Source organism: Manis javanica, chromosome 12 (genome assembly GCF_040802235.1).
Source record: "Manis javanica isolate MJ-LG chromosome 12, MJ_LKY, whole genome shotgun sequence".
NCBI classification, from domain to species: domain Eukaryota; kingdom Metazoa; phylum Chordata; class Mammalia; order Pholidota; family Manidae; genus Manis; species Manis javanica.
This window is the reverse complement of record NC_133167.1, coordinates 14,822,163-14,843,350: the sequence shown is the minus strand read 5'-3', so window position 1 is coordinate 14,843,350 and position 21,188 is coordinate 14,822,163. Positions and strand designations below refer to the sequence as shown.

Below are 21,188 nucleotides of genomic sequence, written 5' to 3'. Positions count from 1 at the left end.
CCTGTCTGCTTCAATAAATAGACCCACTGTGGCTGCTGTCATCTTGACTTTTTAAGTGTGTTAACTAATTCAGGAGGGTGGCTTTGCCACTAGGTACATGGACACTCACATCATCCATGTAGTTTTAAAAAAGGCCATTAAATAAGCCTAGGAATCTTCAGGGGACAAAATATTAGTAATACTATTACTAATAATCTCCATGTCACACCAATTCATTCTCAGGTCATGATCCCGAGGGAGAGTGGATAAATAGTATCTTGTTCTGGATTCTGATACCTGGAACAGTACGAACAACTATGTCTTGGATGAAGCTTCTTAATTCCACACTTTGAAATTTATGTTATTAAAAGGATCTCAAAAGTTGATTTTACACATGGGTTTCCATTTCACAAGTACACTGAAGATAGCCTTATTAAACTTTGCATCAAAGAGTATCAACCATAGCACTTGACCTGATAATCAACCCCAAAACAAAGAAAAGATTTTAAAAATTAAATGGGATAGCCTGACAGATATTATTATAGAGACCCAGAATCCAACTTCTTCCTTATATATAATTTTTACAGGCAGCTTCTAATCACTACAGTGCAAAATGAAGAGAAAATAACTCCATTCTGAGTTATTGGAAATCTTTTGAGATCAGATTTCTATTTTCTATTCCTCAAGTTAATGGAATCCATAAAAAGCAAGTATAATATTTTCTGGGTGCCAGGCTAGTGCCAGCTCAAGGTGCTGAAGTCCTTGGCTTTCAATGGAGTCTAAACATAACATGAGTAACTCCTTCCCCATCACTGTCTCGGTGATGGTCCACCATCGTCCAAATTGAAAGACCAGCAAGTCAATTAGTGTCACTTATGATATGAACACCTGTCGACTAAGATCTGGACTGGGACCAATTCCATTACCATAGACATTCAATTGGCTGCCAGATGGTCAGGCCTTAGACCACTTACGATGAAGTACAGATTCAAGGAGGTGACCTAAAGACAGAAAGGGCTAGAGTCCCATTAGTCATCTTCTGAGCCATCAAATCCCCCATCATATATACAGTTGGAACAGGATACCTATTTTTCCTAATGGTCATTTAAAAAAAATATATGGGCTGCTCAAAAAAAAAAAGTCATGATTAGTAGAAATTGAGGATATAAGATCCTTAAATGGTAAACATTTGCACAAGCCATTGTCATTTTTTAATCTCTGAAAGTACTTTTTGTGACTCAACTTTCTCTTAAATCATTTTGAAACACACAAGCAGAATAGAGGGAAAAAAAGCAGAAATGAAAAATATCTGACAATGAACTGGAGCATGAAATTATAGTCTACAGATTATCACTGACAGGGAGAAACAGGCAGAGGAAACATTTCAATGCAATTCTGGTTGCAAATCTAAGTTCTCTATGTGACTTGGCTTAAAGAAAAATGGCTAAATGCTGAGAAGGGATGACCATGGGTGATAAAGTAGAATGTACAATTAGGAAAAAAGAGAGAGAGAAACAGGAAAAGAGCAATACTGTGACTGTCCATCTTAGTCCCAGTCTAGTTCACTGCACTGAAAGTCTGGGAAAGTTCTAAACATAGGAACAAAAATATTTAGAGGACAATATCTATGAACCATGGAATGCTGAGAAGGTGGTTTTTACTACCACCTATGGAAGCCTTTGTTTTCATCACAGCCAAATCTTTCCTGCTGTTTCTAACTATGTAGACAGGCACAAAGAAGTGACTGGGGAAGTGGAGAGAAAAAGAGATAGAGACCTTTTGGGTTAAATGACAACCAACACATTTTGAAAATGCTTCATATACAAATGGTCACCACATGCTATGCTCCCAAAAAATGTGGCCACAAAATGATATTCTTGCAACCCTCCTACCTGAAACTCTATCTTTTTGGCAATTCTCATAAGAGCTATGATAGAGGTTAGGAAAGGAGCATAATGTATGAGATGGGATTTTAAGCTGGGGAATTTGCAACCATAAAATTAATTGTTTTGTGTTTTTTTTTTTTTGACTATCAGCCAGAAACTAAACTCTATGTGCCAGATAGTTTAAACTCCTACAGGCATTGTAGGACTGAGCTGAAACAATTGAGCTATTAAATTTTAAAATGTTATTAGGGCCAATAGATATCTCCAACCGGATCTGTGTTTAAGAATGCAAGATGACTTTTGTAGTCATAAGGAATAACAAAGAATATATTACAAAAGATTTAACTGTTTTAGGACTTGATTTTTTCTTTTATTTCTTTAACAAGGAGGTTCACAGCATCTCACTGGGGCCTCTCTTTAACAGGACTCGCTGAAGTGTGAAATGCAGTATTGCTGGCTCCACCCAGAAGTCAATCTGTAAATACCAGAAGGACCTCATTAGGACAATATCTCACCAAGAAAGAGTCCCAGAGCATGGTCTCTAGACACTGGAGCATAGTATGGGCAGTTTTATGACAGTATTTCATGTGTGTCCTGGAATTGGAAGGGACAAAGAGGAGAGAAGAGAAAAGGCCATGATTCAATGAATACATACACGTAAGTTATACCACTGAAGAGTTCAGCAATGAAATTTAAAGGCTTCTCATCTATCATTTGCCTATGCAACACTTTTTCTATATTGCTTAAAAATTCATTACGTATACCACCAGCCTTTTAGAGCGACACCTGAGTTAGTTGGCTACTTGGCATGGGTTTCTCAAGTAAGGGCTGTGAACATAATTTATGCTCTTTAAATTCTAGGAAAACTCTTCTAGTTATAAGACAATCTTAATTTTAACTAGGGATATATTTATAGTCCTTGCTCTCAGTGGAAAACAAAGCAACAGGAATCCCAATTACCTACTGTACTGACAGTCCCACCCCTATTTTACACAGGGAGATTGTAAATGATGCTAACTCCAAGGATTCCCAAGCCTCCGAAAACCATTCTCCTAGAAACAGAAAGCTGCCTGAAATCAGGCTCTCCTAGAGCCCTGTGGGATCAGGATCAAGATCAGGTTCAGTGGGCTTCAAACAAAGCAAGGGCTCCACCAACAGCTTTTAGGATTGGGTACAATTTTCAAATGAAAAAAAAAAGATGACCTGGGCGAGTGGAAGGAACACTTGATTATGCTTTCAGCTAGTTGCATATTCAAAACCCCTGGCCTGCTTACATGTGCGCATCTGACTTTGATAAAGGAACATGGAGGGAGCTGTGCTCTGCTCCATCTTCACACTTATGCTCAAAATACACACTTCTTACACTAACAGAAAAAAAGTGGGTTGATTCAGAAGACAGATTTACAGCTGGCAGTATGTTATCCAGACAACACCAAGCCACGGTGAGCTTGCCCCTTTCAGAGTTTGTCTATGGGTGGATCTTACCCAGACTCGCTGTACACAGTGAACCTGCCGGTGCCAAGTCCCTAGGTTAGACCCACTGAGAAGTGAAGGCACATGTTTAAGTCTTGTTGGTGTGCACATACCAACTAAAGGCCCTTGGATAAGATTTTCTGTTTTAATTATCTTACCCCCAGAGCCTTCTGAAAAAGGTTTTTTTTTTTTTACAGTGAGGCCCAAACTACCTGAGAAATGCATGCACATAGATTAGTATTTGGAAGATGTCAGGTAAAGGGGAGTGGCCCCCCACTTGCTCTTCTTCCCTCCTCCCCCTCCTTCCAAGAGTGATGGCAAAATTGAACAACTATTTCAAACCACTGTCATCTTATCCATAAGGTATTTTAGATAGATTATGTGACAGAAAGTAGTCCGTGTACTTTGTCACAAAAAAAACAAGAGATGGTTGTAGATGGCCACAGTAGAGTTCCTTTAAGGAGGCCTCACCAATTTATCAGAAGACAGAAAGGACTGTAAGGCAAGACTTGTTTCTTCAGCTACGTGTCTACGTTGGCAGCCATTCTGCTGACTGTTCAGCCAGCTGCCATGGCACACTGGGTACCCGCCTGCACATGTGGGACTGAATCATTAGTGACATTTCCCAAAGAAAGCTAGTGTTCATTAGGGAAGTGACCACACTGATGTCTGGCACCACCTCTCTTTTTCTGTTATTGCAGTTTGGGGACAGCCTGTGGAACCCTGTTGATTCTTCTGGCACAGGCAAAGGAGGAAAAAGTGTGTGTGTGTGTGTGTGTGTGTGTGTGTGTGGTCACGGGCTAATGGTGCACACTGGAGGAGGACATTAAAAAAGAGGTATTTTTAGTACTGATGGATGAGCTAAGGCTTTATCTTGACAGAGTAAAATATAAGACCTACAAAAATCCTCACAAGTCTTTACCTGAAGACACCACAGAGAATGCTCTCTCATTACACACCCACATGAAAACAGCGCACCGAGGACGCTGAGATCCAGAGCAGACTGGCTAGCGGGGCGACACGGACAGGCATTTCCATTAGTCCCTGTGGATTTCAGATCTCTCAATGCAGGATTAGTCCTGCAGCACAGCTCTTCGTTTCCCTGGTGTTTAAAAGAAAAACCTCTTTAAAGACATCAGTGGGGGTTTAATGGAAGCTTTGACAAAGCCCCTCTGAATTGTGTTGTGGGTGCTCAATTGCAAACTGGACTCTAGAGTATCTTCTGGCTTCTCTGAGGAGCTACTAATTAATTTAGCCAGTTGGAGTGACCATGAGGCAATTTAGGAGCCTGTCTAAAAACTCTGCTAGTCCCGCACTGTTTATTTCTCATCTCAGTCAGGCACTTTTTTTTTTTCAAACCTCTTGATATCTTCTCCAGAGGGTGTGCAAGTTGGTGGTCGGGTGTGAAGTACAAACTCAACCCTGAGAAATGAAAAACGAACCCGAATTAGATCATCAGGTGTTTTAGGGTGGGTGCTGATGAATGGATTTGTCTTCTCACAAGTGAACATGTGTGTGTGTGTTTATGCATAAGTGAAAGGAAAGGAGTCAGGAAAAAAGAATGTTCTCAGTCAGTCCTGAGTGTATAAAAAAATAAAACTTTTATTTTCTGAAAGTGAAATAATCACATCTTCAACAACAACAAAAAAACATGCAACCCAGTTTTTACTTATGTGCAAGAATTGCCAGTAAGCTGACACACTATTTGTCTGTGTTGCTCACCGGACCTGGAGGCTGGGTCATTTAGCAAGTGTTTCTGGAAGGTATTTATTTTTGTCTCCTTACCAGGACTTGTGGCACCCACCCTGAATACAATTTCATGGTTCCTGGTGCCACACAGGTTTGTCTGTACCATTGTATAAACTAGTAGATACTAGTTTATTTGATTAATTATGATCATAGTAAGTGAGTATGCTTAATAATCATAGAGGTGGGTAACAATATTCCACAGACATGAAATTATTATATGTATAAAGTCAGCATCAAGAAGTGGTTCCCTCTTAAAAAAAAAAAAAAGAAAAGGAAAGAAATTGTACTGCACACTGCACGTTTTTTAAATGTTCATTTCTTAGGCATTATGAACTCAACCAGGAGCCTGTGGCTGCATCTAAGCTTTTAATGAGAAAACCACAGTATGGCTTCTCTGAAGCCCGCTGTATACTTGCTCAGATCTGTAACTACCAGGCACAGAAAGGACTTTCCACCCAGCTTCCACTTCAGAGGTCCTAATGATGACATAGCAACGACTGAGGATGCGTAAAACAGCTCAGCAAAATCCCTCAGTGGAATTGCTTCACGGTTTGTTCGAAGGGATTTTTTAAATATATTTCTTCTCTGATCTTTATTATGTTCGAAGGGTTTTAAGAAGTGTCCTTGGAACGACTTCTGACTTACAGATTTCGCTAATTTCATCATGTGTTTTTCCTTTACATTTCTTAGGAGTAAGGAAAGCATAACATGATTTCCTTGAGATCAAAGGCCAACTAGAAATCATCTCAGTGAGGGGACAATGCAAAAGAACAGCACACACGATTATCTAACAAGCAAATTGCTGCCAGCGTCCAGGAACCATACAACAGTGCTAAGGATGCACGTTTTCTAGAGAACCGAGAACTGCCTCACCAGAATTGTCAAGCATCTTCCGCATCCTACTGTTAACGTGAGTGTCACTGAGAAACGATTTGTGGCACAAGAAAGCAGGCATGTTTGAAATCCTAATTATTTTTGTAAAATCTTGTTTACATAGTCAAAACCTCTGAAAGAGAAGGTGCCTTGCCAAATATCAAAATTATTTCAAAAATGTAGGATTAACCTGTTAATCCACCCCATGCACTGCCTGAGCGGTTTGCAACAAAGGACGCCAGCATTTTGACATCTTTGCAACTCCCTTCTAACTAGTCCTCTTTTTTGACAGTATCCCAAAGCAGGATTGGCAATTTTTTTTTTACATGCTGAAGCTGCTCCACTGTGCCATGGTCCCACAGGAGCAGTCTAGACAACACATCAACGAGTGAGTGGGCCTTTGTTCCAACACCACTCCTTTATGGACACTGAATTTTGAATTTCATGTAATTTCCAAATGTTGCAAAATACTCTTTCTTTTGACTATTTTCACCCCTTTAGTTTCTGTAAAACCATTCCTATGGGATGTACACCAGGTGGAGGATCAAGAGTTTGCCAAACCCTCTGCTCTAGGGCACTAAGAGAAGCTAGATCTTCATGCCTCAATATATCAACAGAGCTTGCATTTACCCCTTCCCCTTCAAGCTTACAGAAAAGTCTAGGTCCTGCACAACTCACTGGGGTTCAGTATGCCACTACCATTCTCAGAATCACCAGGAGTGTGCTTTCTGCTGGTTTGTTCATCTTAGGCCTACTCAGGGCTGTCACTCACAACTAACCATGAGCTAGAACCTGTCTGGGATGATGACCTTGTGCTCCAGTGTCTTTTTATCAGGACAAACTGGACTTCTGGAATCTCTCCCTTCTTCCTAATCCTTTCTCCTCAGGCATCATTACACAACTGTCCCAGTCCCTGACAACTGCGTTCACTGCAGTCTAGTCAGAGGCAGAAGTGTACACACTGAAGCTACTGAAATTTGCATGGGGCCTTTTAAAAGCTCTGTTCTTCATTTCATATTTGTACTTTTGTAGGGCTTTTTTTCTTTTTTAATAATACCAAAACTGTCCAGCTTCTGACCCCACAAAACCTGACACCACCATGCCTGGAGCACATGACCTAACTCTGTGCTAAGATGTTTCCCTTTTGCTCACCATCTCCCTGAAGCTCTTCTCTTACTCTCGAGAAGACAGGTAGTAATTATACCCAGTGGGGATGAGAATTCCCACTGTTCTCCGTTATCCGACTCAAACACATAATGCATCTAATTAAAAGATGGCAGAGAAAGAAAGAATGGGAACTTACCAGTTGAGTAATAAAAGACGGTTTGCCTCTTGTACTTATTTTGTTTTCTCTTCTCATTATTTTGGTTTTGTTAAATGTATCACTACTTGAAAAACAGAGTTCACTGATTTTTTTACTGCAAATACATGTGTTAATCAACAAACAAGTATTGAGGGTCTATTATGTCCTGTGCTGTGGCATTACAGCAAGGGGCCTGCCCCTTTCCAGCTGGAGTAGTATTTTCTTGCAGTTTTCTTAATTGTCCATCCTAGAAAACAAGGCTGATCTAACAAATAGCACCAGTTCACCTGACAGCAAAGCAACAGGGATTCTTCTGAGAGACAACAAAGGGCCCTGTATAATCACCCATCTTCTGAGAAAGTCCTCTGAGAGCCTTATGTTCTCATCACAGAGCAGTGGATCCAAGTGAAGACAGGCTGGCAATGGAACCCTTAGCAGGTGCACACTGCTGTGAAGTCATGAAATCTGTGTTTCAAACAGGACACTAGAGCAGTTTCTCAATTTTGACAATGTGGCTATTTCAGCAAAGATAATTCTTTGCTGTGGGGGGCAGTCCTGGGCATGAGGGGATGTTTTGCAGCATCCCTGGCTTTCACACACTAGATGCAAAAACACACACCCCTCCCAGTGGTGGCCTCCCAAATCATCCAGACATTGCCATGTGTTTGGAGAGGGGATATACGTGGACAACTACTCTGGAGGAATAGTTAGCTCACTGTTTTGGCCTTCAAAGTAAATACCTTGGCAGGGTGGGGGTTTAGAGCGAGGGAGGGACGTAGGATTCAAATGCCTGCTGATAACTCTGCACGACCATTTTTGGAATTTTTTCCCCTCTTGGAATTGCCTCTGGAGCTAGTTTTTGAACATCAATAGGAAGTAAGTTCTTCTTCTTCATGATCATAGCTCACAGCTATATTCTTGGAATTTGCAGAACTTTAGAATTGGAAAAGAGCTTGAAGATCAGCTATGTTCAAATAATCACGTCATCCACTGAGTATCTGAATTCCAAACTCAGAGTGTTAAAACAGGTCTTTGTCATTAGGGCACTCTGGCTGTGCTGAACAGAAATTACCAGATGACTTCACTGCTAAGTATTTAGAACAGTATCATATGCACAATAAAAATGGAGAATGTTATCACTGACCAGGTACAATTTGGGGTTAGTAGAGAATACCACCCAGAGGGGTTCATAATGATTTATAACAAACAAAACCACCTAGAGTAGGTCCAGACCCGTAACTGGAAGACAGGTATGGAGTTTGGGGGTGCACGGTGAAAACGCACCCAATGATATGAAGATCTACTGCTGGCCACCATCACAGCATTTTTAGCAGAAATATTCACAGTTTTGTTGCCCGGCCAGGAAAACCGTGTTTCATTTACAGAGCATTTCTCTCTCCTAGTGACACATCCTGTATTCACTGGCCTGAGATGGTCCCCTTAGATAAAAGTAAGCCGAAGGAAAGCATCTAGAAAACAAATCAGCTAGCATTCTGCTTATTCATTTTTCATAAACATCAGAACATCTCCTCCTAAATGAAAGGCTGAACTGTGGCTACAGGAGAGAAGATGAAGGAAGGGCAATAAGCATTTTCAAGGGGAATCGCACTGTTCCTTTTGGACTGTAATGTACGAGAGTGGCTCAGGGAGAACTTGCATTTTCCTGGTCTGATGTTTTCCTACCGGTGACTTCAGCTAGAGCTCCCCACCCTAACCCTCTTCCCACATCTCCTTCATGCTTCTGGCGCAGGGTGGGGGAGTGGAGTGCGGGAGGGGGTAATGTCTTATGAAGAGAACTTGGGAGAAGGACTATGGTCTCAGCCCACCCATCCCCGTGTCTTCTCATACCTGCCTATCTGTGCAGAGCACCTGTTTGGGCAACCTTAGCAGTCCGGGCTTGACCCTTACAGGGAGCCTGCAGTCAGCCAGTCCAACCAGACTGTCTCTGGGTGACACGGGGCAAGTGTCACTACAGCCAGCCCTTCTGGCCACAGACACAAGGCTCACATCCGTCCATCAACAATAAAGCAGACATCCTGAGTCCCCTTTGTCTTGTCTCGAGAGTGTCAATGGGGTTTGAACTCAGGAGGGGAGGAAAAGGGTGTTAGTAGCTCTCTAAGACCCCAAGAATAAGATCTGGGTTAGAATGGTTTAAATATTCATTTGAGAACACCGGCCCATTCACACCACATTCCACAACTAAATGATCAAAGCCCAGTTAAATCTGCATCTCCATGCCCAGATTCTCAGAATCTGGTCTCACCAATGGTGAGAATGCCAAGCTGAATACATGAACGCTATTAATTTAATAAGTTTAAAAGAAAGCAATTTTGTCCTTTCAGGAGCAGGTTTCAAGTACTGGCCCTGACATTAGCTTGGGTGAGTCATTTCACCTTTATGGAGCTGTTCAATGGTGAAAGTCTCAAGAAGTGGGGACGATAAAACCAGCAATTGTAGGAGGTTTTGGGTTTGTCTGTCTGTGTTTTGAATACACTGCTGATGAGAGAAGGAATCTGTGAAATCAGTAAAAAGGGAGAGCCAGCCACAAACCTTTGTGGCTTTCAGGTGATAAATGCTAGTAGCATTCATTTATTCTATGTATTCCCTAGAGTGAGACAACTTTGCCTACCGACGTCCCTGAGGAATTTAATTTAATGAAATGAAAGAACTGCAATTAGAATATAACTGTGCTTATGTAAATATGCTCAGGGGAGATTTGGGAGAGTTTATGGTTACTACATTCACTCAGAATTTTGCACATTTTTAATTTGCACTACTATGAAGACAGGGTTTGTTCATCAAAGATAAACTATCCCAATGATTTTGAATTCGTGAGCTCCAAATCATGGTTGAATAATGAGGGGGTGTTGTGCATAGACACAGCTCTCTCTGCGAGGTGAAAGCTTTCCGGCTGGCCACATAGGAGGTTTCCTTATTGAATGATTTAATTTTAATTTTGAACAGCTACCCAGCATTACCCTTCACAAAAATTAAAAGAGGGAGCTGGAATTTTGTCTTGTTCGGCAAGCCTCCTGGCAGGACTGCTCACCATGGCAGAGAAAACCGTACTATGTAAGAGGAACTCCCTGTCTACCTCTCTCCTAGATCAGAAAGAATTATGCCTATTTTTAATGAAACTTTTGGCATTTTTCCCTCCCTCTCTCATAATATTTTTGTGCATTTTCTTCTTCTGGAGGAATTTTAGCCTGTCTTCTTCAGACTCCTTGCACCTTCTGGTCTGGTAGGGGTTGACATAATCCCTTGGCTTCAATCCTTAAATATCCAGACAGTCAGGGATGTCTCCACACAAAAATCTGTGGGAGCCAAGCCTGTCCTCAGCACGTCTCCCAGAGGCTATTCTCTGCCAAAGAGAATGACTTCACCATGTACAGTGGAGGCCCCAAAAGGTCCCTTCCTTGTTTTAATTCAGTTGAGGATACAAAGTAGTGATGGGCTGATAGCTGCGAGATACATGGGTTTGAACATAAGAACACTGACTGGGTCATAAACCAGATTCTCTGGGGGTTACAATATTGGTCTGCACCTTGCTGGCTCCTTGTAATTCAGAAACAGCAGCAGCACCAGTGTGTTTCCCAGGATCTATGTGCAGTATTTCCACTGCTTTCTTCCAAAAGAACTAATAAAAAGCTGGCAATCACAGAGTAACCTGTGATGCTATCAAACGCTCCTAAAGCATACCAGTCTTTGCAGAAAAATAAAATCAATTACCACTAGCAGTGTTTATAACCTGAAAAGTGCAGAAATTAAAAAACAAAAGCATAACCAGATAATCTGTTCACACCACATATTTTAAAAGACTGGCTGCATTTGTGTAATTGAAGCTACCTTCCAGTAAGATCTGTCATTCCAGCTCTGGTTCCAAGTCCTCCCCCAAGTCTTAACTTTCTATTTATTCTACAGAGTTCAGAGGAAAGTGGAAAAATAATGGCTTTGGACTGGGACACTGGAATACTTCTCACTATGGGATCAATTAAAACAGATATATTTCACTTAACTACTGAGTGCACTTACTGAAACATTCATTTAAGAGAAAATGCAGTTAAGAGGTGATAGGACTGTTGGCAATTTATAATTCTTTTCCGGCGAAGTTTGGTGTTAAGAGCCTCACAAAAAGATAAACCACAGTCTTTTTTTCCTGCTCCCCTTTAACTCTTCAGAAATAAATAACAGGGAGCCAGCAATGAGAAACACGTGGCAGAAACCCAGAATGGAAAGGAGCACTAGGGGTGTGGCCACTTTCTCAGGGAGTAAAGGAGACGAGCAGGTAAGGAGCTGCAGTCTAGAAATCTAGGTTCTGATCCGCTCTCTGAAATACCTGGTATTCAACATTTTGGAACAGTTTTGCCATCCACTCAACAGAAACACTTCATGTACAGAACATGTTTCCTAGTCATCTATATTTTTATAATGCCGGAAATGGGGTGAATTCACTCTCCTCCCTCACTTGTCAATTATGGATTCTACCAAAGTTGCTGTAAAGCTAGTATGTGTTTTAAGAAAATTTTGTCAACCAAGCAAATAAAACTGCCCATGTTAACCATTCACAGCTCACAGATTTACATGGTGATTCTAGCTCAGGTTCGTGCAGATTACTTCTTAAAATTTTATTTAAAAAAACAAGACCAAAACTAGAGCTACTAATGCTTGGATTGGAAAACACAGCCAATATCAACAAAGCATTGTATATTAGTTAAAATCAATTGGGTAATCCAAAATAATCTGTTAAATGCTCTGAGGTCTAACTGTGTGCCTTGTGATTAAAATGGCCAAATGAATCTCTTAAAAAAACACCTAGCCTGGAGTGACCCAGCTCACTAGACTGTCATCCCCCTTCAGTCAGACCCTGTCTTAGTCTTCATTTAATCCCCACCTAGGATAAGGCCTATACAGTTGGTGTTCAAAAAAAGAATTGTTGAATGAAAAAGCATTCCTTTCTCCTAGGTGGCTTTTGTATTATAACACGGCTCACAGGTTTACAATTCAATCCATGTGGTTCTACAGCAATTGCAGAATTTTAGTATCACTCATGGTTACCAACATAATGAGCCCTTTTTCTCTACATATACATACATATTCAGATTGTATAATACGGAGGCTCCGATCCCTACCTGCTTGGTTGGTTGTCACAGTGACAGACACTGACTGGTCTGGGCTAGGGTTATACTTGGACACTCCATTCACAGCCCAGATTTCAAAGGTGTAATTAGTATGAGCCAGAAGGTCAGTGATGGAGACTTTGGTGGTCTTCAGGCCATTCTGCTGAGGGGTATAGTGGACCCCACTTCCACAGGGTCGGCACTTGCTGGAATCGCCAGCTCCACATTTCTTGCATACCACATTGTAGGAAATGTCCTGGCGGCCACCTGTGTTCTGAGGACTGCTCCATTCCAAGTTCACCGAGGTCTCATTGACATTTGAAATCAAGTTGAGGGGAGCAGATGGTGGACCTAGAGAAAGAGAAGACATATTATCACACCAAGAACTGAAATACCCTTTTGGAATCTCTGTTTATCTTATTCTCTGTAGCTAAGGGAAGGAAGGTGGGCCCATTCGGCAAAGAAAGGAAAAAAAGCAAATCAAGTCAGAGAAAGAGATCTTCTAAGGGAACAATATGAAAGGAGGTCATACATGGGAGGGTCAGTTTTATTCCTGTGCAAACAAGTGTTGCATCGACTGCCATTCTGAGATGTGAAGCGATGCTACATCAAACAGGCTTCAAGTCCAGACTTTCTCTATGCCAGTAGCAGCAAAATATTGTAACTTATCTAGTCTCAATCTTATCATCTGAAAAACAGGTTACAGAAATGTGATTCTAGTTCCCAGGGCTGTCATGGGACTCTGGTAAATTAATACTTATATAACATTTCTGAAGATAAATGATGACTCGTAAGTACAACATGTCATTCATATGAACAAAATTAACTGAATTGTATAGATAACACTTCTTCGGTCCAGCATGGAAGTTGAAGATTAAGCCATATAGGAACAATTAGCAAGAACTAGTTTAACCTCATTGCAGAGATGTTAAAGATACAGTCACTGAGAGATCTCAACTGAGGCAGGGATGGTACACAAGCTCCCAGGCCCCACATCTTGCCCTTCAACTAACCAGGGCTGCACCAGGTCCTTTTTAAGCATGCTAATTCCCATTGGCATCAAAGGGCTTCTGAAATATGAATGGCGGTGGTGGCTATTCAGAAACAGGAGAAGTGGTCACAGGCAACGTAATGGGTGGTTTAAAAATAGTAATGCAAAATTTAAGACAACAGAAGCATGATGAACCCTCTTGCTTCGTGCTATAAATTAGTCTTTATGTGCCAAGAAGTTAAGACACAAACTGGAGGAGAATCAGAGTGGGAGTAGAGGGAGGGATTTTCCAGGTCTGACCCAGTTCTAAAGGTTTAAAGTGACACCTGGCACACTCCAATGGAAACTACTTACTCAGTGAGACAGTTGCAAAAAGCCCTCTCGTTTCCTTTCTCTCTCCCGTTTTGTCCTTCCACGAAGAGAGTCAAAGTAAGTTTTAATGAAAATTTGTGGTTTCTTGCTCACTGTATCTACTCTACTCCTAATTTATTTGTAATGACTGCTTGGAGAGAAATTGGTTCCTGTTCCTCAGGAAAAGGAAGCTAACTGGAAGCCTGCATGAACTCAGAAGATACTTCATCTAGTCAAGCATAATGGAAGGTACTGTTCCAAAGCAGCCATTGCGAGAGCACTGGAAGAAGTAACCGCTGAAGAGGGCATCAATGTTCCGTACTTACGACTTAGCTCATGCTGATGGACGGCTACAGGATTTGGCGGGGTAAACGCTAAGAAATTCACTCTCCTTTTCTCCTTATACAGCTTACCTGAAGACTGTTTTACCAAAGTAAGCAGGACCTCCCAATCTCACCTTGAGATTAATTACCAACAACCTCTCTTAGTGGCAAGACTTGCTCCCCATTCTGTGACCCTTAAAGGAAAAACATGTAAAATGTGTGTTAAAAGGAAAGATTTACCCCCATGGAGTCCTCACAGAGAAAATACAAAAATGTCTTTATTGTTTAGACTTCAAATTTGTATTCCATGGTCCTTAGCACACTGACTGAAATACAATGAAGACAAGGAATTGGTTTTTGAATAAATGAATAGTTATTTAAAATCACATACTCTTAGAGCTGGACAAGATGCTCAAGATGATTTGGTCCAACAACCTCATTTTAAAGATGAGATAATTGAGGTCCAGAATGAGGTTCCCGTAACACTGAAAGTTCATGAAATCTAATTAGTGACTAGAATCTTACTGAAATTCAGAAGTACCAATTTCTCCTCTGGGTTTATTTCCACTCCACCATGTGGCCCCACATTCAAGGCATAAAACAACAAAAGCAGTAGTTTCAGCCAAAATGTGAGTGGCAAAGTAGGAAAAGAGAGTGTGTATCTTCACTCCTGTTCACACTGTGGATGCCTGCCACCGTGGCGAAATCCATTAGTCGTCTGCAGCTGCAGCAAACCACAGCTTGGTTTATAAAATGGGTCAGCCACTGGTTTCTCATTTTGCTGTGACTTCCAGGGTTAAATCGGAGCGACTCTTAAATCCATTAACCCCCTTGCCAAGGGTTCCTAGTCCAGTTTCACATGGGAAAATGTGACACAATGAATCAAGCAGTCGAAGAAGCAAAAAGTCAGTAATTAGTATGTAGGACGGGGCACGGCGGTGTCTAAACAGAGAAGAAATGGAGCAGAAAACTAAATGGTCACAGGTCTCAGAGATATAACACGGCCGTGTGAAAATAAAATAGAAAGATGCTGCAGACTTTCAAAATGGAGGGCTGACCCAAAAGCAAGTGGTAGCCTGGAACAGCCTTCCTACTTTGGGCAGCGACGCTTAAGAGAAGGCTCTGGGGTAGACACTCAAGGGAAGACAGGACTAGGCAGGTTCAAGTTCAAGGCTGCCTCCATGAACGGTTTGGTCAATCCGTACTGCGTGTGTTTTACGTTTTGTTGTCATTCAGTGTGATGTTACATGAGGTTAGAAATTGGCCTATGGCACAGTATTTGGGGAAGGAGGCATAGAAACATGCACCCAATATGACTGTAACGTTGTCCTGCAAAGCCCTGGGAAAGGACGAAAGAACACACGCTTATAAATTAAAATCATAATGGCGGTTATATGGGTTTGCAAGACAGTGGCTTTCTTTCCACTCTTAGGAGCCAATTAAAAGGTAACAAATATGTCAAGGGTGTTTCCATTTCTGAGGGACAATCTCTTCCTCAGAAAAGAGTATTTTTCTCTCAAGATGTGAAAAGTACAAACTTTAATATAACCAAAAGTCAATCTGGACCCGACAATCATATTTAACAGTATCATCTTGGAACAACTGCCTGTAGATTTGGCTAGAAAGACAAGAAAACAGCATTCTGAGTAAAGTGAGCTACTTCCACAAATACAAGGCGTCCAGAGGAAAAAAAGCTTCACTCTTAGATTATCTTTTCTATTTATGTAAATAGCATATCTGGATATTCAGGAATAATTTTCCGACAAGTGATTGCTTTTCTCTTCTGAAATATGTCCACCTCCAAGTCAGTCTCCAATTGCAACATGAGATTTATAACAAAGTGGGATAACTGTACTGTTTGTTTTCATGTTCGAGTCTCTGTATCAACATCCCATCTACTGAATACATAACACCATCAGGGAGCTCGTAGGTCACTGTGAATATTAGGGAATTTACACTTTCCAAAACTACCCATTTCTACCCTGAATACAGGAAGGGCCAGCAATCCTGCTTATGTATTATTCCGTATCGCAGGTCTTTGTTTCTATTTCTTACTGTGGAACGTGCAATGGGATATTGCTATTCAGAAGTATGCTGCTTTATCTGTTTCTATCACCAGTCTATGTATTTCTCAAGACAAGAATTGGTATCTTCATCATTTGCGTGTCTACCATGATACCTGGTTCAAAGCAAGCTCAATAAATGTTTGGTAAGTCAATGAATGAGTGAATGACTGATGGAAAACTAACGACGTCCTCTAATGCATTTTAGCCCAACTACCTACAGTGTTACATTTCAAGTGTGTGAATTCAAACGAGCTTCTCAGAGCTAAAGCTGTCTCACTCAGCTTTTCACATACAGATTCATTAACATTGAACCCTGTGAAAGAGTATTTCAATGAACTGGTTTAATTCAAGTTCCTCTTTATAGTTTAAAAATATTTTGGAAAATTAGGGAAGGCTATATATTATCATGTATTAGTGGTGACTTCTGTTGGGAGGGATTGTAGAATCATTCATTCATTCAACAAATATTTATTATTTGTCACCAGCCATAGATGATGAAAAAAATACAGTTCTGATTCATTTTGATGCTTTTCTAGATAGTTGAAGAAAGGGCAGGGAATCTAGGGAAATGGGAGATTAAAGAAGCTAAACATGGATTCGGTAAGTATGAGGAAGATATAAGAGCAAGAATGCTTCTCTCTCATTTTTATAGCTCCATTACCAGCCAGAAGGGCTGGGAATTTAAAATGTGAGCTCTATCAATTAAAATTAATTTGGGATCGGTTATTATTATGACTTTTCTTTCTTTGTCTTGATTTCTGTTAATGATTTATTCAAGCATGGAGTATGGAAAACTATCTCTGAAGAAAGTTAATTTTAATGTTTTCATAGGCTGGCATTTTCCTTGTTAGCCTTTATATAACTACAGCTTTCCTCTACATTGTTATTATCAAAACTAAGACATTTAAAAATATGTAAGTCAAGTACTTAAGTATATGTAAGAGAAAACAAATGCCCCTTCTTCCCATTTTTGTTTTATCTGCAAAAGCCCCATGGGATCCACATATAAGCCTAGGACTCTCTCTCTGCCTCCAAGAATGGAGCTGGCATGTTAAACTGTTTTAAATTTTTATCTTTAGATAAAACATAATTTAGTGGCGTAAGTAATAGCTGTACCAGAAGCAGAAGTCAAACGTAATCATCTTTAAGCTATGAATCGTTTACAATTTTATTTGCAAAAACAGAGGCAGTTTAATCTGACCTTAGGCCATAGCATGCAACTCCTGTGATGGAGAATTTGCGGGTAACAGTGCACTCTCCTTCCAGAAAGGTGCTGACAGGGATCCTCATGATTTTGCTATGATTCTAGGGACTTCAAGCACACCGGAAATTAACTATGGAGCTCAGTCCAAGAACCCCTGACTTACACCTTTGTACAGTCCCCAGTAACAACTCTGGCTTCCAAAGTCCAAGTTATACCTATCTAAACTCACTAAGGAAGAAATAAAACTTGTGAGATATTATGGCCTAGTTCTTGGGTGTATCATTGCTCTGAAAGAAATGGGAACTCTTATTTCTTGCCACTGTGGAGAAATTTAATGAACATCCATTCGCTTCACTGGTGTGAAATACTTTCTGTATTGGTGTGAAGTACTTTCACACAGCAGGTACTGGTGAAAGGTGCTACAATGGGTAATTATTATTCTCTAGTGGGATGTCAACTTGCATTCAGTTGACAGGAGTCTGACAGTATGAAGTCCTAAAGAAATTGTAGCCAAATTACAGTAGGAGCAAAAGACTATAATATCATAAAAGATCATATCATATTATAACATAAAAGGAATCTCAATCTTCCTTGACCTATCATGTGCTCTCCTCTGGGAATAGATAAGCTTCCAGAAATGAACCACATACTGTCTTGAGAAATTAAGTGAATATGATGTTTGAGAGGGGCAATATTCATTCCAGGTATAAAAGAAAATTCCAGTAATTCCACCTCTCTGAGTTCTTCCCCACCACTGTATTAGACTGAAGTGTAATTCCTGAGTAGTTTAGAGAACATACTTGCTGGCTATTCAGGATTTAAAATAGCCCCATTTAGGACAATTTGATGTTTACATATTCACATGAAATCTGTATAAGCCTCAATAAGGACATTCAGAAAGGATCAGCCAATACTGGACCTCAAGTCATAAATGCCTCTAATGTGAAGGAGTAGTCTGGTTAAGAACCATTCCTGGAAAGTCTAGGTCAGGTTAATTGTATCCTATGTACCCCAACCCAAACTCAGCAGCCAACAAAATGCACTTTTCATCTTTATAGGAAGCAACTGAACTTCAGCAAAAGATGGAAACCTGCTATGACAGTTGCATTTAGAAGTGGATTCTGCCAAACGATTCAGATCTATGTGATGCATGGTGTAATATATGTCGTATAAACTGAAATTTCTATTTCTTATAACGACTGGAATTAAAGTGCTAACAAGACTCCCAGACCAAGGGATTGAGTCCAGTTTAAAATTTTTACACTGTTAACACAACTTGAAACATGCAACTCAAATATTTAAGACTTTGTTGCTCTGTCTGGAATTCTCTCTCCTGGCTCTGTCAACAGCTGCCTCCTTACCCTGGGTGGGGAAGAAGAGGGGGATGGGACTCACTTCGGATCCTACCTCCTCCTTCCTGGCTACTCCCACGCAAAGTGGAATTCTCACCTTTCCTCCATTTATGCCATCATTTTATCCTTTGTTTCTTCCTTCTGATGAGAAGTTTCAATCATCCTGTTTATTATTTATATTCCCATTACAATAGAAGCTCCCTGAGAAAAGGAATCTTTTTTCTAGTTTTTGAGAATATCCCCAGCCCAGAGAAAGACATCAAGCATATAGCAGATGCTTATTAAGTATCTGCTGAATAAATGAATGAATGAATGACTTAACCCAACCACCATCTCACTCCTCAGAAGCATCACCACCATAGCAGCTGTGTCCACCACAAAAGTGGATCAAAAAAAAAAAAAGGCAATCACAATCTGAGAGGTGGGAAAAAAGTCAAGTCTTCAACCAAGGCAAGGAGACAGTTGACAGGAAACCAAACTAGCTGGGCTAATGTATAGAGTGGTTTCCAGAGCATCAGACTTTTAATATTTAACTAGTTTTTAATCACCATTTTAAAATTCAATGCCTGAGCCATGAAATTAATTCTGGATGTGGAAAGAAACATGCTCCAAGAGCATGGGCAGAAATGTAACTCTTAAATGATCAATTTCTTTAAGCACTACTGTCACCCTACCAAAATGACAAGGCAACCAGCACAAGACATATCTTCTGAGGAAGAGGCATCCTGGCTCTCAAACTCCATTTCATAAGGCTTCATTAATCAGGGACAACTTCTGGACTGTCAATAATATTTCAGTGCCTTGGCTATAAAACCCACAACTCTTCAGAGAAGCTTTGTTAATCTCTCTCCAGCTCAAAGACAGGTTATAATGCAGAGTAAGCAGCTAGGGTGTGTGAATTTTGACTCAAATAAAGCCATGCTCTCCCCCCGCCCCCTACAGTGTGATGTTGTCACCACTAATTTTTTTCTCTCAGCGCTACCTTTCCTGGGTTAGTTTACATAAACACTGCTATTCATGACACCCCTTCCGAGATACATGAACAGCACACATAACCTTTTATCACGGCAGTTGATGCGTTCAATGAACAAACAGAGCCAAGGCAGAATTGCCCGCTATTAAAAATCAGAACAATTTGATGCATCAGTCATTTATTGCTATCATGAGAAATTCCTGGTCATTTCCTGCTGAAATCTGGCCACCACCTATTTTTCTGATCTCTCCATCTTCCCACTCTTTTCTCCATGAAACTTTGTCTTTACTGCATTAAATGGGTTCTGATTTCCTTATTTCAAGATGACTAGTGCATGGCTGAAGTACTTACAAAGCAAACTCAGTTTACCTATGCTGAAGTTACAATATGAAAGACTGAGAAAAGTAATACATACTTTTTATAAATTATGAGTATTTTGCTTTAAAATAGCTATACATTGATCTACATTTCTTGCAAAGCGCTTTTTCATGCTCTATCTTATTTAATTGCTGTAATAAAACCTGACAGAAAATTATTTATTACCTGCAGCAATCTGATGACCAAAAATGGGGATAAGAAATATGAACCAACTCACCCAAATTAGCACAGCCAGTATGTGCAAAGCTATGATCAGAAACCTTGGTTCCAAGGTTAACATGACCCCCATCACAGAGACATAAACTATTCAAAGAAAAAAATGAGCCATAACTGAATTCCTTGTGGAACAAGCTGGAACCTTCCCAACATTCTCAATTCACTCCAGTCACATGACTCCTGGCCTCCCTGTCCTCGTGCTGAAGTTCGCTGGCATTACTGCTGGATGATGCTCTTATCTTAGTAGAGCTGTCCTCTCAGTCTGGTCCTAACTTCCATGCAAGAGGGTAATAGTTTCTGTTAAAGGTTCTTTCCCTGGGTGGAAGATCACAGGAAGGTTGGGGGCAATTGTATCGGGGCAACTGGACTCTCGGTTCATCTTCTGTTGAGCTGCAGAGAGCATGTAGAACAAGAGTCAAATATGAGAGGAAAACCAAAATGCCCATAGCAAAAAAGATACCTAGTTCTCACCCCAGGGGATCTCAGGAGAAATGTATAAATGACCCTGTTTCATAGAAGCATGCTGTGCACAGCCACTGTATGACTTCCATGAAAGGTGTCAAAAATGTCATCCAGAAATGATGGGGCTCGGTTGATAACAAGCCACTCTTAATTATTCATGGTGCTGGAAAAACTGCAGTAACCTGGCTAAATGGCACCGGCATATTATTCAAGCCTTTCACTTGAGCATGTATTAGTGTTCATCAAACCTATGCATTTTCCAGATGAATCCACATTGTATTATTAATCCTTATAAAATATCCACACTGGACTGTTTATCCATATAAAATGGTAAGTTGGAGGACAAAGAGGAGGCTAAAGTAACATTGTTTTAAAAAGAATTAATTCAATAAAATGATACCTGATTCTTATTAAAATCCTGAAGCTTTTAAAAATTTTACAAACCAGCAAATGGAAGTGATCAGGCTGGAGTCCCTCTACTGCCTCCCATTA

The 21,188-nt window shown here is 40.5% G+C and overlaps 1 protein-coding gene across 3 annotated transcripts in view; it reads right to left on the bottom strand.

Moving 5' to 3' along the window:
- The window catches only part of EPHA4 (EPH receptor A4), a 134,567-nt gene that overhangs the window by 45,353 nt on the left and 68,026 nt on the right, over positions 1 to 21,188 (bottom strand). For all 3 annotated transcript variants that reach the window (XM_017671538.3, XM_017671536.3, XM_017671537.3), the window contains exon 6: positions 12,393 to 12,731. In XM_017671538.3, the coding sequence (XP_017527027.1) occupies positions 12,393 to 12,731 (339 nt within the window). The remainder of the gene's footprint in view (positions 1 to 12,392; positions 12,732 to 21,188) is intronic.